Source organism: Mesoplodon mirus (assembly GCF_964341445.2).
Source record: "Mesoplodon mirus genome assembly, chromosome: 2".
Classification (NCBI taxonomy): domain Eukaryota; kingdom Metazoa; phylum Chordata; class Mammalia; order Artiodactyla; family Ziphiidae; genus Mesoplodon; species Mesoplodon mirus.
Genome location: NC_138977.1, coordinates 3,755,585 through 3,769,712, shown reverse-complemented (window position 1 = coordinate 3,769,712; position 14,128 = coordinate 3,755,585). Strand labels below are relative to the sequence as shown.

Below are 14,128 nucleotides of genomic sequence, written 5' to 3'. Positions count from 1 at the left end.
AAAACTGATGGAAATTAAGGGAGAAATGGAAGATACAACAATAGTTGTGGGATATTTCAACACCTTACTTTTTTATAATAGATAGAACAACTAGGCAGAAGATGAATAAGGAAACAGGAGACTTGAACAATGCTGTAAACCGACGAGACCTAGCGCAGACATCTATAGAACACTCCACCCAACAGCAGCAGACTGTACATTCTCTTCAAGTGCACATGGAATGAACACTGTCCAAGATGGACCATGTGATAATCACTTTCAATGAATTTAAAGCGATTGAAATTATACCAAGTATGTTCCCTGGCCACAATGGATTGAAATTAAAATTTATTGACAGAAAGAAAATTCACAAATATGTGGAAATTAAACAGTACTCCTAAGTAACCAATGGGTCAAAGAAGAAATCACAAGGGAAATGAGAATATACTCTGAGATAAATGAGAATGAAGATACAACATACCAGAACTTATGGGATGCAGTATAACACTGCCAAGAGGGAAATATATAGCTATAAACACCTACGTTAAAAAAGAAGAAAAATCTCAAATCAGTAACCTAATCTTCTACTTTAAGACACTGGAAAAAGAAGAACAAACTCAAACCAAGCAGAAGGAAGGAAATAATAAGGATTAGAGTAGAAATTAAGGAAATGAAGACTAGAAAAACAACAAAATCAATAGAAAATCAACAAGACCAAAAGTTGGTTCTTTGACCCTCTTACACTGTTGGTGGGAATGCAAATTGGTGCAGCCACTGTGGAAAACACTATGGAGGTTTCTCAGAAAAACTAAAAGATAGAACTGCCATATGACTCAGCAATTCCACTCCTGAGTATATATTCGAAAAAAAAAAAACCCACTAATTCAAAAAGATACATGCACTCCAATGTTCATAGCAGCATTATTTACATTTGCCAAGGTATGGAAGCAACCAAAGTATCCAGCAACAGATGAATGGTTAAAGAAGATGTGGTATATATATATTCAATGGAATACTAGTCAGCCATAAAAAGGGATGAAATTTTGCCATTTGCAAAATTTGGATGGACTTAGAGGGCATTATGCTAAGTGAAATAAGCCATAAGAGAAAGACAAATACTGTCTTAATATTACTTATATGGGGAATCTAGAAAATACAACAAACTAGTGAATAAAACAAAAACGAAGCAGACTCACAGATATAGAGAACAAACGTGGTTACCAGTGGGGAGGGGGAAGGAAGGAAAGGCAATATAGGGGTGGGGGGGAAAAGAGATATTATGGGATTATATGGAATCAATGTGTGTGAAACTTTTGAAAATTGTAAAGCACTGTAGAATTTAAAGAATCTTTCATTCAATAAAAACAAACCAAAAAACCTCATAAAAAAGTTGGTTCTTTGAAAAAATTGACAAAATTGACAAACTTTTAGACTACTAAGAAAAAAAGTGAGAAGAGTCAAATTAGTAAAATCCAGAACGAAAGAAGGGATGTTACTGTTGACCTTATAGAACTAAAAAGGATTATATCCATTGTACCCATGGGAAGACTTGGACCAGAGTGGAATGATGCCTTGTATCTATCTTATAATGAGATACAATATTCATACAGAGCAAAACTGTATAAATCCTAAATATACAGTTTAATTGTAAAGAAAACGCCATGTCATCATCATTCAGGGGAGAATGAAACATTGCCAACACTTCCTAAGCCCCTCGGTAGCCCTCTCTGATCACAACCCTCTCCCTCTCCTGCAGAAATAACCATGCTTCTGATTTTTGTAATAAATATGCCTTCTCTTTCCTTCATAGTTAATGACATCTGTATGCATTGATAAGAAGTGTAGTTAATAAATACATAGGATTATAAGGGAATACTACGAACAGCTGCATGCCAAAATATTGGGTAACCTAGATGAAACAGGCAAATTCTAGAAAGACACAAACTTCTGAAACTGATTCAAGAAGAAATCTAAAATCTGTAAAGAAGTAAAAACTTTTGTGTTTCAAAGGACACCATTAAGACATTGAAAAGACAGCTGACAAAATAGGAAGAAATCTTTACAAATCATGTGTCTGAAAAGATAGTTGTATGTAGAATAATGAACTCCCTGGACTCAGTAATAAAAAGACAGATACAGGGTGCTGAGCACCCTTGACAGTGATTTGCCCAGGTCACTATGGCAACATATAGAGAGGACTCGGACTGGGGAAAGGGGGTGTTGAGTGGTAATCCTGGGGGAAAGAGAAGAAACATTTCCTAGGAGGGGTGATGCCTACGGTCAGTCTTTGAGAATAAGTAGGGTTATCCTGCAGAGGAGACAGAGGAAGGCATTCCAGGCAGAGGGACAGCATGTGCAAAGGCCTGGAAGGAACGGAATGAAGTATTTGCTTCTGCCTAACTGTAAGGTGTGACCTGTCCTGAGCACAAGAGATGTTTTGGGGCACGCCAAGTACAGCTCTTTCTCTACAACACCGTTACGGACTTCATTGACCAGCTTGTAAACCTGTCCTGCCTAGAGCACAGGCTAGCCCTTATTCTCCTGTACAAAGAATGAGAGCCTAAATTACTTAAGTGGCCTGATGGAACAGCAAAAGCTTACTCCCAAAAGGCACGGTGATTTTATAATGCACCATTGGGAACCTTCTCTGTTGGACAGTTTATCTTTCCTTTTTGGAAATCAGAGATTGCAAGAAATCTTGTTTTTTAATGAACATCCTAGGAAAGTATATCATCACCCCTCAGCACTATGGGAAATGGAACCCAGGAGAATGTTTGCCCCAAAGCCAAGAGATAAGTCAAGAAGAGCTGAGGCTTAGGGCTGAGGACTCTGGAGAGAGAGAGATGGCTGGGGTCTATGCAATCTTCTGTTAGCCCTGTCTTGCAAATAACCAGTGTCGTATTTGAAAATAACTAGGAAAACAAATGACATAAATAGGAGATGGTGTGTGTGTGTGTGGGGGGGTGTCTGGGTGTGGGTGTGTGTGGGTGTATTGGGGAGTTGTAGGGGACATATTTATCTGGATCTTTACAAGTTGGAAGTATGAGCACAGGCATTTTATTAGGAGGGTAATTCTACGTTTTTCTTAATCAAGACTGCTAAAAAAGAAAAGGGTCATTTTATTTTGTAATTCTGTTTTATTTACCATCTGTCTGGGGTAGAGCTGTCCTTCCAATATCTGAAATAGATATTTTTCTTGCTTCCCAGCTTTGTGTGGTGTCCCTGGCATTATTTAGAACTCTCATCGGTTTACATTGTGAAGATGTAATGTTACAACTAATTCTAAGGTGAGTCGCCACCTTTTGTTCCCTTTAAAGGAAAGCTCTACACTATCGCTATTACATTTTTCTTTGGTAATATAAGTGAAGTAAGGGCCATGCCTCTAAGAAAGAAAATCATCAAGCAAATCAATTTAATTTCTGCATTATTTCCCAAGGTTAATTTTCGTTTGACTGTTAACAGTTTTTAGGGGGCCAAATGCATTATATTAGACATGTGCTCCTGGGAAGAATAAATGTTTGGAAACTTTCAGAAGTTTTATGAACGCTCTTCTGGTCCGTGGCTGCATGTCTTTCTCCTGAAGTACATTTTTAGGGGACTCGTTTTTGAAAACAACGTTTCTAAATATTAAATGCTGTTGATGTATAATTTCTATGACTCTTGCTTTAGAAATGGTACAGTGCTCACTGTCTGACCTGTGAGTATGTTTCAATTAAATTCAGTAAATATTTAATGAGTACTTTCTGTGTACAATTCAGAAGGGAATAAGGCATGGAGGGGACGAACTGGAAAGGACATACACGTATACAAGGCGGAAAAGGTGTGTCCTTCAGACGTCCAGGCGGGAAAGGTTTCATGAAGGGACTGGTATCTGAAGACAGGAGTCAAAGCGGACTGCTATTAAGACAACATCAGTTTGGTCATTTGGCAGGAAACTCAGGAACACCAAATCCTGCCTTGCCCCTGCCTCTGCTTCTCAGGGTTCCTGAGAGAAGCATCTCCTTTTATGAAGGAAGAGAGGTGGTGAGGGCTTGTGCTCCCTCACTCCCATCTGGTGGTGTGGAAGCAACAAGGAAAGAGCCAACCAGGTCCTCGGGCACGCTCTCCACCTCTCCTTCCTTAGACCCTGTTTTTGACCCCTTCCTTCAGCACAGCACAAGAGGGACGAGACCTGGGCTGCCCCTGGTCCCCACTGGGGTTTAGACATGACGTGAGCAGAATTACTGAGGAGCTGGCATTCCAAGAGGATGCCCAGCATTCCCACAAAAGTGACTGTGGAAAAGTAAGGAGGTGGTGACGTGCGATCTTGGGAACAGCGGCGGAGACATCCCCCAGGATCTCGTGAGAAACACACGTTCTTGGCCTTCTTCCAGATGTGCTGAATCAGAAACTCTGGTGGTGGGTGGGGCCTGGCAAGCTGTGCTTTAAACAAATTCTCCAGCGGATTCTGATGCGAGGCTAAGTTTGAGAACCACTGGTTTGAGGAAGGCTGCAGTGTAGATGTGGTGTCCCGCAAAAGGGAGCGATGCAGATACCAGAGGGGGCTGGTGGATGGAACGGCGGTGGCCTTACGGAGTCACTCTTTTATGGGAGAGTATCGCCTATTAATTTTTTTAGTTCAAAGAGAGCTTTTGGACTTTTTAGGGGTTTAGATCAGGTCATCAGTAACTAATCTTAGGGCATTAGCAAAGAATAAATCCGCTCATAAAGAAACACCCTGGGAGTCTGGGAGAGCATTAGTTATCTGTCCTAAAGGGATTACATTTGCTTCCCATCAAGTCTCTACTGATGTGACAGTGCGTTAGCAGGGCCTGAAAGAAATCCATCAGAGCAACTCGTTATGGCCTTTTTACTGCCCCAAACTAGACTTTGCCTCCAACAAGGGTAAATCCTGATTATATTTAAATGTTAGATTCTTGAATGCTGCTTCTTTGATGGCATGGAAAGCAGCTGTCTTTTTCAGTGGACCTGGAAGCCTGGCCTGGTGTCCCAGCTCTGTGTTACCAGGGGAGACTGAACCCAGGGGGTGGACACTTCTGTTCAGTGGCCTTTGTCTACTCGTAGGGCGGTACTTGTTGTAAAAACTGTCCTCAGAGGTTGTACTGGTCAAAGCATCTTTTGAGACCCAGACCTGTGCCTTATGAAGGTGAAGAAATCAGCTCGTGATTGAAGTACTTAGGCATCCAAGTCAGGGCTGTGACTTCCAGGGCGAGTAAGGACCCATCATTTCCCAGGAAAGCGCCCGAAGGGCACGTGGTCGCAGGTTCTGAATGGAGTCATGGAAAGAGTGCTGGGCAACTGTGGGTCCTGCGCTCTGAGCCTGAGTTTCTTCTCTGTTTCCTTAATGAGGATGATGGTGAGACCATAATAATAGTAGTTGTCCTTTATTTAATACTTCCTGTATTTCTAATTCTGTCGTGCTGCCTGGGGGAATCTGAGAAGAGTGAGTGGGGGGTGGGCAGATGCAGAGGTCAGCGGTCAGCACGCGGTAGACGCGCAGGAAGCCTCTGCTTCCTGGTCTCTGTCCTCTGAACTGCTGATCGCCCCCCACATTTAACAAGTGTTTTCAATTGTAGTAAAATACGCAGAACCTACAATTTACCATCTTAACAGTACAGTTCAGTGGTATTAAATGCATTCACAATATTGTACAACCGTTGCCACCATCCGTCTCCAGAACTGCTCTCACCTTGTAAAACAAACCCCCTGCACGCCTTAATCCCTAACTTCCCGTTTCTCCCTCCCCCAGCCCCTGGCAGCCACCATCCTACTTTCTGTCTCTGTGAATTTGACTGTTCTAGCTATCTCATGTAAGTCGCCTCATACAGTATTTGTCTTTTTGTGCCTAACTTATTTCACTTAGCACAGTGTCTGCAAGGTTCATTCATATTACAGCAGGTGTCAGAATTCCCTTCCTTTTTCAGGCTGAATAATGTTACATTATTTATACTACATTTTGTTTACCCATTTATCTGCCGATGGACACTTTGAAATATTTATTTATTTATTTGGCTGTGCCGGATTTTAGTTGTGGCATGTGGATCTTCATTGTGGCATACGGCATCTTTAGTTGCAGCATATGTGATCTAGTTCCCTGACCAGGGATCAAACCTAGGCCCCCTGCATTGGGAGCGTGGAATCTTAGCCACTGGACCCTTGGATTGCTTACCATTTTGGCTGTTGTGAATAACACTGCTATGAACATGGAGGTACAAATATCTCTCTTCAAGACCCTGCTCACTTCTTTTGTGTGTATATCCAGAAGTGGAATTGCTGGGTCATATGGTTATTCTGTTTAAATTTTTTGTTGTTTTCCATAACAGCTGCACGTTTTACGTGCCCACCAACAATGCACAGGGTTCCAGTTTCTCCACATCCTCTCCAGTACTTGTTACTTTCTGTTAAAATAAAAATGGCATTTTGATAATCAAGCAAAAATGACAGGCAGATTTGAAGAACCAACTGGGGTTTTTAGAAGTGAAAACTGTAATTATTAAAATGAAAAACTGAGTGGTATAAATAGCATTTAAGATACAGATTAAGAGAGAATTAATGAACTAGAAGATAGATTGAAGAAGTTACTACTAAATTTGCAGCAGAAAGACATAAGGAGATTTAAAAATATGAGAACAAGGCTATGAACAATGGTGGCTGGAGTGATGGGGTGTAACGAATCCAGTTAGGACCCCTTGACTTATTCTGGTTTTGGAATTTGCTATCCTGTAAGGTTTTGGGGAGGATCAACTGTGGTGATATCTGTGAAAATGTTTTGAAACACTGTAAAGCACTACACAAATTTAAGGGAGGGGAATTTTCTAGAAAATACATTTTAAACTACAGTAGAACCCCCTTACCCGCGGTTTCACTTTCTGAGGTTTCAGTTACCCAAGGTCAACTGTGGTCCAAAAATATTAAATGGAAAATTCCAGAAATAAACAGTTCATAGGTTCTAAATTGTGCGCTGTTCTGAGTATTGGGATGGAATCTCACGCCGTCCCACCCAGGATCCCTAGCCATTGACATCGTCTGCCCCTGATATCCAGCCATCAACATCCTCATGGCTCAGTGATCCAGGATCACCTTAAGTAGATGGTCCTCCTTTATATGTTAGAAGGTTGATAGCAGCCTGCCTCACAAGGCCTACATTGTCCACCTCACTTCATCTCATCCCATAGGCATTTTATCATCTCACATCATCACAAGAAGAAGGGTGAGTACAGCACAATAAGGTATTTTGAGAGACAGAGAGACCACATTCACATAACTTTTATTACAGTGTATTATTATAGTTGTTCTATTTTATTACTAGCTATTGTTGTTAATCTCTTACTGAGCCTAATCTATAACTTAAACTTTATCATAGGTATGTATGTATAGGAAAAAAAACATAGTATATATATAGGGCTCAGTACTATCCGTGGTTTCAGGCATCACTGGAGGTCTTGGAATGTATCTTCCACAGATAAGGGCGGGGGGTTACTGTAATGAAAACAATGTCTTTTCTGATTTAGAATCTGTACCAAAAGCAAGGACAATGAAAAATCCTTATTTTTCTAGTCATTTAAACTTTAAGGGACCTAAAAAATAGATTTATAACCTGTCCTTTTTGTTGTTGCCACTGTAGTCATTCGAATATACATGATAAACTTGTAGATCTGAGAGGCAATAGAGCAGTGAAGATTATGTGAATCTTTTTAATGAAGTTATTTGTTCCATGCTAAATTAACTGCATCAATTTTTGTTGCAACCCAAATACTCTTAATTATTGACATTTCAAAGTGATAATCCATTTGTAACTGATCTGTTTATTTCCTTTAGCAAAATATTAGAAAAGTAAGTTGAAATAAGGTCCCCCAAAAGAGAGGCTATTTAAGGGAGCAGGAAATCCAAGGAGAAATTGCCCACCTCCAGGGATGTGACCTATGATAGTCCTAAGGCAGGCAGGAAATGCTGACAAGCAGTGAAGTGACAGATCAACTGCATGTTCTTGGCACTTCCCAGTTTAGGCAACATTTAATTGCTTAATACCCTGAATGCCATTTCTGAATATTCTGGTTGGGGTGTTTCTTTCAGAAGTGCTGGTCATTTGTCAGGTTTATGAACTGCTTCGCCCAGGCTGTTTTGCTCGAAGAGAAGCTGCCTGTTGTTCTCTTCAGGAACATTCCCATCTTACGTGGGCACTGGGTGTCTGGAGGAGAAGGGAGAAAAAATGCCAGTCTAGGGTAAGATGAACAGGAGAAACACAGCCAGAATGCCTCTGAAAAACAAACGAGCTTTTTGAAATTCACTAACGTTGCTTTTAAGATTTTTACCTGTTGGTATATGACTGCGGTTATCATCATCTCTTAAGAAGCACCTTGCTTACTTCATCATACTTCACTGCTTTGTTTTGTTTGTTTTCATTGTCAGTGTAGCAGTAGGCAATGTGTGTCCTTTGTTATTGACTGGTTATCACTGAATTGTTTCAGAAGTGATGGTGATTTATTTTAATGAGTAATATCCAATGAAATAGAAAATGGACCCAGGGTTGCAGAGGGTTGGGGAAATAATGAAAAAAAGGAGGACAATGTGGGGAATATATTTTTCCTGCTGTACTGGGATGGCTTTGAGTAATCTGAGCCTCTAAAGCCATTTATTAGTCTCTGATTATATTCACTGCTTCCTGAATTTAAATAAAATCCCACCCTAGGCAAATATAGTTGAAATGGAAAGGTAGTTTGATGACAGACATCTGTACTAAATTCCTAAGTGATTTTTCTGCTATCGACAGCCACTTTATTATTTTTTTTATTGGAATATAATTGCTTTACAATGTTGTGTTAGTTTCTGCTGTACAATGAAGTGAATCAGCTGTATGTGTATATATATCCCCTCTCTCTTGGATCGACCTCCCCCTAACCCCCATCCCACCCATCTAGCTCATCACAGAGCACTGAGCTGAGCTCCCTGTGCTATACCACAGGTTCCCACTAGCTATCTGTTGTTTTTTTGTTTTTTTTTTTTGCGGTTCGCGGGCCTCTCACTGTTGTGGCCTCTCCCGTTGCGGAGCACAGGCTCCGGACGCGCAGGCTCAGCGGCCATGGCTCACGGGCCCAGCCGCTCCGCGGCATGTGGGATCTTCCCGGACCGGGGCACGAACCCGCGTCCCCTGCATCGGCAGGCGGACTCTCAACCACTGCGCCACCAGGGAAGCCCTAGCTATCTGTTTTATACATGGTGGTGTATTTGATGTTTGATGCTTGGGGAGCTTCTGACTTTATTCTGTTTGTCATCTTTCTGTGTAAATGATGGAGAGACAGAGGGTCAGTGTACGGTTTTCCCACTCTTCCCACTGGGATAATCCTTCGTTTTAAAGGCACAGTAGTAGAAGTACTGCTTTGAATACAGGGGTGTTATTCATTTGAACTGACTCTCCTATTTCCAATATTATAGAACCTCCTCCTTCAACCTTTGGGGGATCTCCCTTTATTTGATTTACTCAGAAGAAAGTTCTTAGTTTCTACTGAAAGCATGTATTTGCAGAGTTGCAAATTCCCAGTAACTCTTTATCCTAATATAATTTCAAGCTACCCACTGGTGATATTTGATAAACAGCTTTGTTAGGTTTGATCCACTGTTCCATTTTGTTTTAGTGCTTCAAACAAAGAGTAGAAATCTTCATATATCAACTTAAATCATGAAATATGCTTTGTTTGAGCTGTAAGCAGTCATTGAGTTCCTGCAGTACATAAAAGCATTGAAGCAGTTTATTTCTTAAATAATTAATGATGAAAATAAGGATACAATAAATCCTGCGTAGTTGCACATTGGCCTTTCTGTGTTGTTTTTCAACTTGCTATAATAGCAGTTACCCTGATTGTAATTTATATAACTTTAAAGAGGATCACACTGTTCCCTGTCTTACTTAGTTGCTTAGCTGAACACAGAACAGAGGCAATATAAAATTCTGTGTTCACGCACAAGCTGGGACGAGAAGGGGAAGGAGCCATATATCGTGGAAAATTATTTCCCTCAAAGTATTTTTCTAGCCTTGACTTCATCTTATCTTCATTATACCTGTGAAGTAGGTAGGCAAGTCTGAGGGGAGGTGGTGTGCTGAATTTTTAGGCCAAAGACTGATATGAATACAAATTATTTACTAATTGTAGAACCTTGGGCACATCAGTTAATTGCTCTGAGATTCACTTTCCTCATCCGTTAAATGGGAATAATATCTGTGCTGCCTACCTCACAGCCATGTTGTGAGGGTCAAATGGAATGTATGTATTCACCATTTGTAAATGGTAAAGCACTCTATTCTTGTTTGTTAGTCCTTTTTCCTTTCTTGGAAGACCTACAGTCAGATGTTTTGGGTTACTGATCGCTTATTTTCCTTATTGATTGACTAGCATTATTAAGAAGTAGTCCTATTTCATGTATTCTGTCAAAAAAAAATCAATGAAAACTTCTAGCTTTCATATACTGCTTGCCCCCTTTTAAAAATAACTTTTTATTTTGGAATAATTTTAGATTTACAGAAAATTTGCACAGGTGGTATAGGGAGTTCCCTTTATCCAGCTTCCCCTTAACATCTTATATAACCATGGCACATTTACTAGGAAATTACCATTAATACAATAATATTAACTATCGTACAGACTTTATTCAGATTTCGCCAGTTTTTCTACTAATGTATTTTCTTTTTGTCTCAGGGACCTGTTCTTGGGTACCTCATTGCCTTTAGGCCCCTTTTAGTTTTATTATGTCCCAGTTTTCTATTATGAAATATTTTAATATGTAGAAAATTTGAATGAATAGTATAATGAACACCCATGTATTCTGTATCTAGATTCAGTAATTGTTAACATTCTGCCACTTTTTAACCTATATGTATGCTGTATAAATAAAAAGTTTTTCTCAACCATGAAAAAAATAAAAATCCTATGTAATCTGAACTTCCCTGAGCCTCACTCGCCTGTGAGAGCCTCACTCGCCTGTGAGAGCAGAAGCGTTCACGTCAACAACCACAGGATGGGTTTTCCTGGCTCTCACCCCTGCTCCTCATGTAAGACCTTGGCCCCCTGCAAAGTGTCAGCCATCACGTCTGGGGCGGGTCCTTAGGGAGGGGCCTTACGTGTGTTCATGATCAAGACAGTTGCCGCAGCATCATCTCTGCTGAGCCCCTTTGGCTGGTGCTGCGTCCCCTCTGTCCCTGCCGTGTCCCCGCCCCTCCTGAGAGTGCTGGGGACAGGGATGGCGCTCTGGTGCTGGAGCGGCGCTGTCCCCTTGAGTGTTCCAGGGGCCAGAGCTGCGCTGGCTTCAGACAGGTGGGAGAAGGCCTTTCTCCTCTGCCTCCCTCTTGGTCAACAAAGCATCTCTGCTCACACAGATCCTCGTGAAAAGAGCTCCTTCATCTTCTACCTACAGGATCTGTTTCTTCTGCAGTAGGGATCAGGTACAAGTCCCCAAAGCTGGGCTAAGGATTAGAACAGATCTGGCCTCTTTTCCCCCCGTCCCGCCCCAATCTTTCCTTTTTGTTTTTAGAACCTTTGACTCCCATGCAACTGAACTTATGCAAATAGATGCCGCCACATCAGACATGCGGGGTGTGTCTGGATCTTAGGTAGAGGGATTTAGGCTCGTGTGTGTGTGTGTGTGTGTGTGTGTGTGTGTGTGTGAGTGTGTGTTGTATGCCCATGAGTGCGGGGAGGGGAGACTGGGACCCCCTTCCCTGGCCACCTAGCTAAGGTTTCGGTTGAATGAGGCATGGTTTGATTTATTTTTTGAGAACAGAAGGTTAAGTGGCAAGTCTGCCATTTTATACCATGGACATTATCAAGACCCTAAGTGTAAACTGCTCTGAAGAGAATTAAATCTCTTTTCCTCCTTGACTCAGGCATTTGCAGTGGCTCAGTCATTAATGCAAACATAGGTTTTCCTCTTCTGGACCACTAGGAGCTGCGGGAGGCGGCTTAATGTTTACTGGCCTCAAGACATGCCCTGGAAGTTGTACTTTTATCTTTTTCACTGAATCCGTCATCACAGCTTGTTTTCCTCTGTACTGCGTCTCTCTCAAAAGCTAAATACAGAAATAAGAACATTCTGGTTTATTGAAGATTGTGGTTGTTCGCCTACGGGCTCGGGGTCTCTGGAGTTGGCTCCTGCACAAACGTGGGAGACTCGGCTCTGGCCGTGAGGCCTCCATCCCATTTGTGCCATCTTTGTTTAAGTAAACAGTATGGTCTGTCTCCCTGTTAGGAAAGGAAGCCATTTAAACACACTTTATTCTACTCACACAGCCGGCTGGTGTGCTCCAAGTGTGTCAGAAACGATTGCCCAGGTTTTCTTCTCTCCAGGTTCATAATGATCCTGAGATGCTTTGCTCACCACCCAAAAGGGTTCTGTGTGAAACTGGGCCCGGTGAGTCCTTGGCCACTGTAATGTTGTGATTTATAAGGAGAAATATATATTTGGTCTTTGCCCTTTTACTTTTGAGTCCCACCCCCCTGATATCCAGAGAGGGGAGAGGGTTGAATTAAGCACTAATGCCCAGTGATTCAGTCAACCATGACTATATAATGAAACCTCCATAAAGCCCCGCAACGGTCGGCTTTGGAGAGCCTCTGGGTTGGTGAACGCTGGGAGAGAGGCAGCCTGGAGAGAGCATGGAAGCTCCACGCCCTTTCCCCACCCTTGCCCCGTGCATCTCTGCATCTGGCTGTTCCTGAGTTACAGCCTTTCGTAATAAACCAGCGACCTGGTAAGTAAAATGTCTCTGAGTTCCGTGAGCCGCTCTAGCAAATGAATGGAACCCACGGAGGGGGGTCGTTGGCACCTCTGATGTATAGCCGGTTAGTCGGAAGCACGGGTGACAGCCTGGACTTGTGAGTGGCGTCTGACGTGTGTGTGTGTGTTGGGGGTGTCGGGGGAAGCCTTGTAGGACCGAACCCTTAACCTGTGGGGTGCGCTGCCGTCTCCGGCTAGACAGCGTCAGGCCTGAGCAGAACTGAAGGACACCTTCATGTCTGGACCATTGGCTGCTTGGTGGGGTGGGCCCTTCCTGCCCCTGCCTTACACACACCCACCCTTTGGAACCGGTGATGGCACCCGTGTAGCACAATGTGTTCTCGTGATCACCCGCGAGAATATGAGAGGAGGTTAGCACCACGACGGGCCCCTCTGCCTTTTTGTGCAACTGCTGTCAGTGAGTACCGACTCTGAGCCAGAGTTTCCGGGATCATGAGACAAAACTCTTGAAGGAGGTGCTTGCTCTGACAGCACATTATGTTGAGAAGGCAGACACCGAAATGACTGTGATTCCAGTAACAGTGCCTTAGTAGAAGGCTGTGAGCACAGTGGAGGGAGAGGTAGTTCCATCTTGGAGTAGGAAGCCCAGAAGCCTTCCCGGAGAAGAGGACACTGAAGCCAGACTTCGCAGGATGACAAGGCATTTGTCAGGCAGGGGGAGGGGAAGGCACCTTGCAGGGGACGGTTAGGGTAGGTGCAAAGGCCCGGAGGCACAGAGGGAGAGCGGATCCATTAGAAGATGGGGAAGTCTGTGCAGGTTAAATTGTGAAGGCCCTTAAATCCGCGTCAGAAGAAAGAAGCCCTTGACAAGTTTTAAGCACGGGAGTGAGCCCCGGGGGCTGGTGGGATGGCTGGAGTGAGAGTGGGGAGAGAATGAGCCACCCTGGCTGTGACTGGTCCCGATCGTGGCTTAGGTGGTGGCGGACTGGGAACGGACCTGCAGACACTGAACGCTGACCCTTTTTGGCTTTCCAGGTATCTGATCCCTTGCAATCACATGATGCTGAGTCAGAGGTGGGCTGTGAAGGAGAGAGACTGTTACTCTGTTTCTGCGGCCAAGCTGCTCGCCCTGACCCCCGTCTGCTGCTCCAGCGGGATCACCCTGACGCTTGGGAACCAAGAGAGGGATTATATTCTCTGGTCAAAGTGCACGCATGATAGTCCAGGTAGGAGTGTTACCGACCTGGGTCCTTGATTCTTTAATCAATAGAAATTGAGGAGAGGCCAGGTGAGAAATTCAGGCAAGGCCTTATGGGGACTCGTGTTACAGCCCGAGGGAAGGAGAACAAGAAACAGCTTCCCTTGCTTTGCTCCTCAAGGTGGGGCGAGCTGGTCCCTTAAGTGGGGTGGGGGGGGTGTGAAT

The 14,128-nt window shown here is 43.1% G+C and overlaps 1 protein-coding gene across 1 annotated transcript in view; it reads left to right on the top strand.

Annotated features, from left to right (window-relative positions):
* The window catches only part of FHIP1A (FHF complex subunit HOOK interacting protein 1A), a 102,667-nt gene that overhangs the window by 69,949 nt on the left and 18,590 nt on the right, over positions 1–14,128 (top strand). The window contains exons 6-7 of the mRNA XM_082629324.1: positions 3,187–3,266; positions 13,741–13,931. Coding sequence (XP_082485450.1) covers positions 3,187–3,266; positions 13,741–13,931 — 271 coding nt within the window. The remainder of the gene's footprint in view (positions 1–3,186; positions 3,267–13,740; positions 13,932–14,128) is intronic.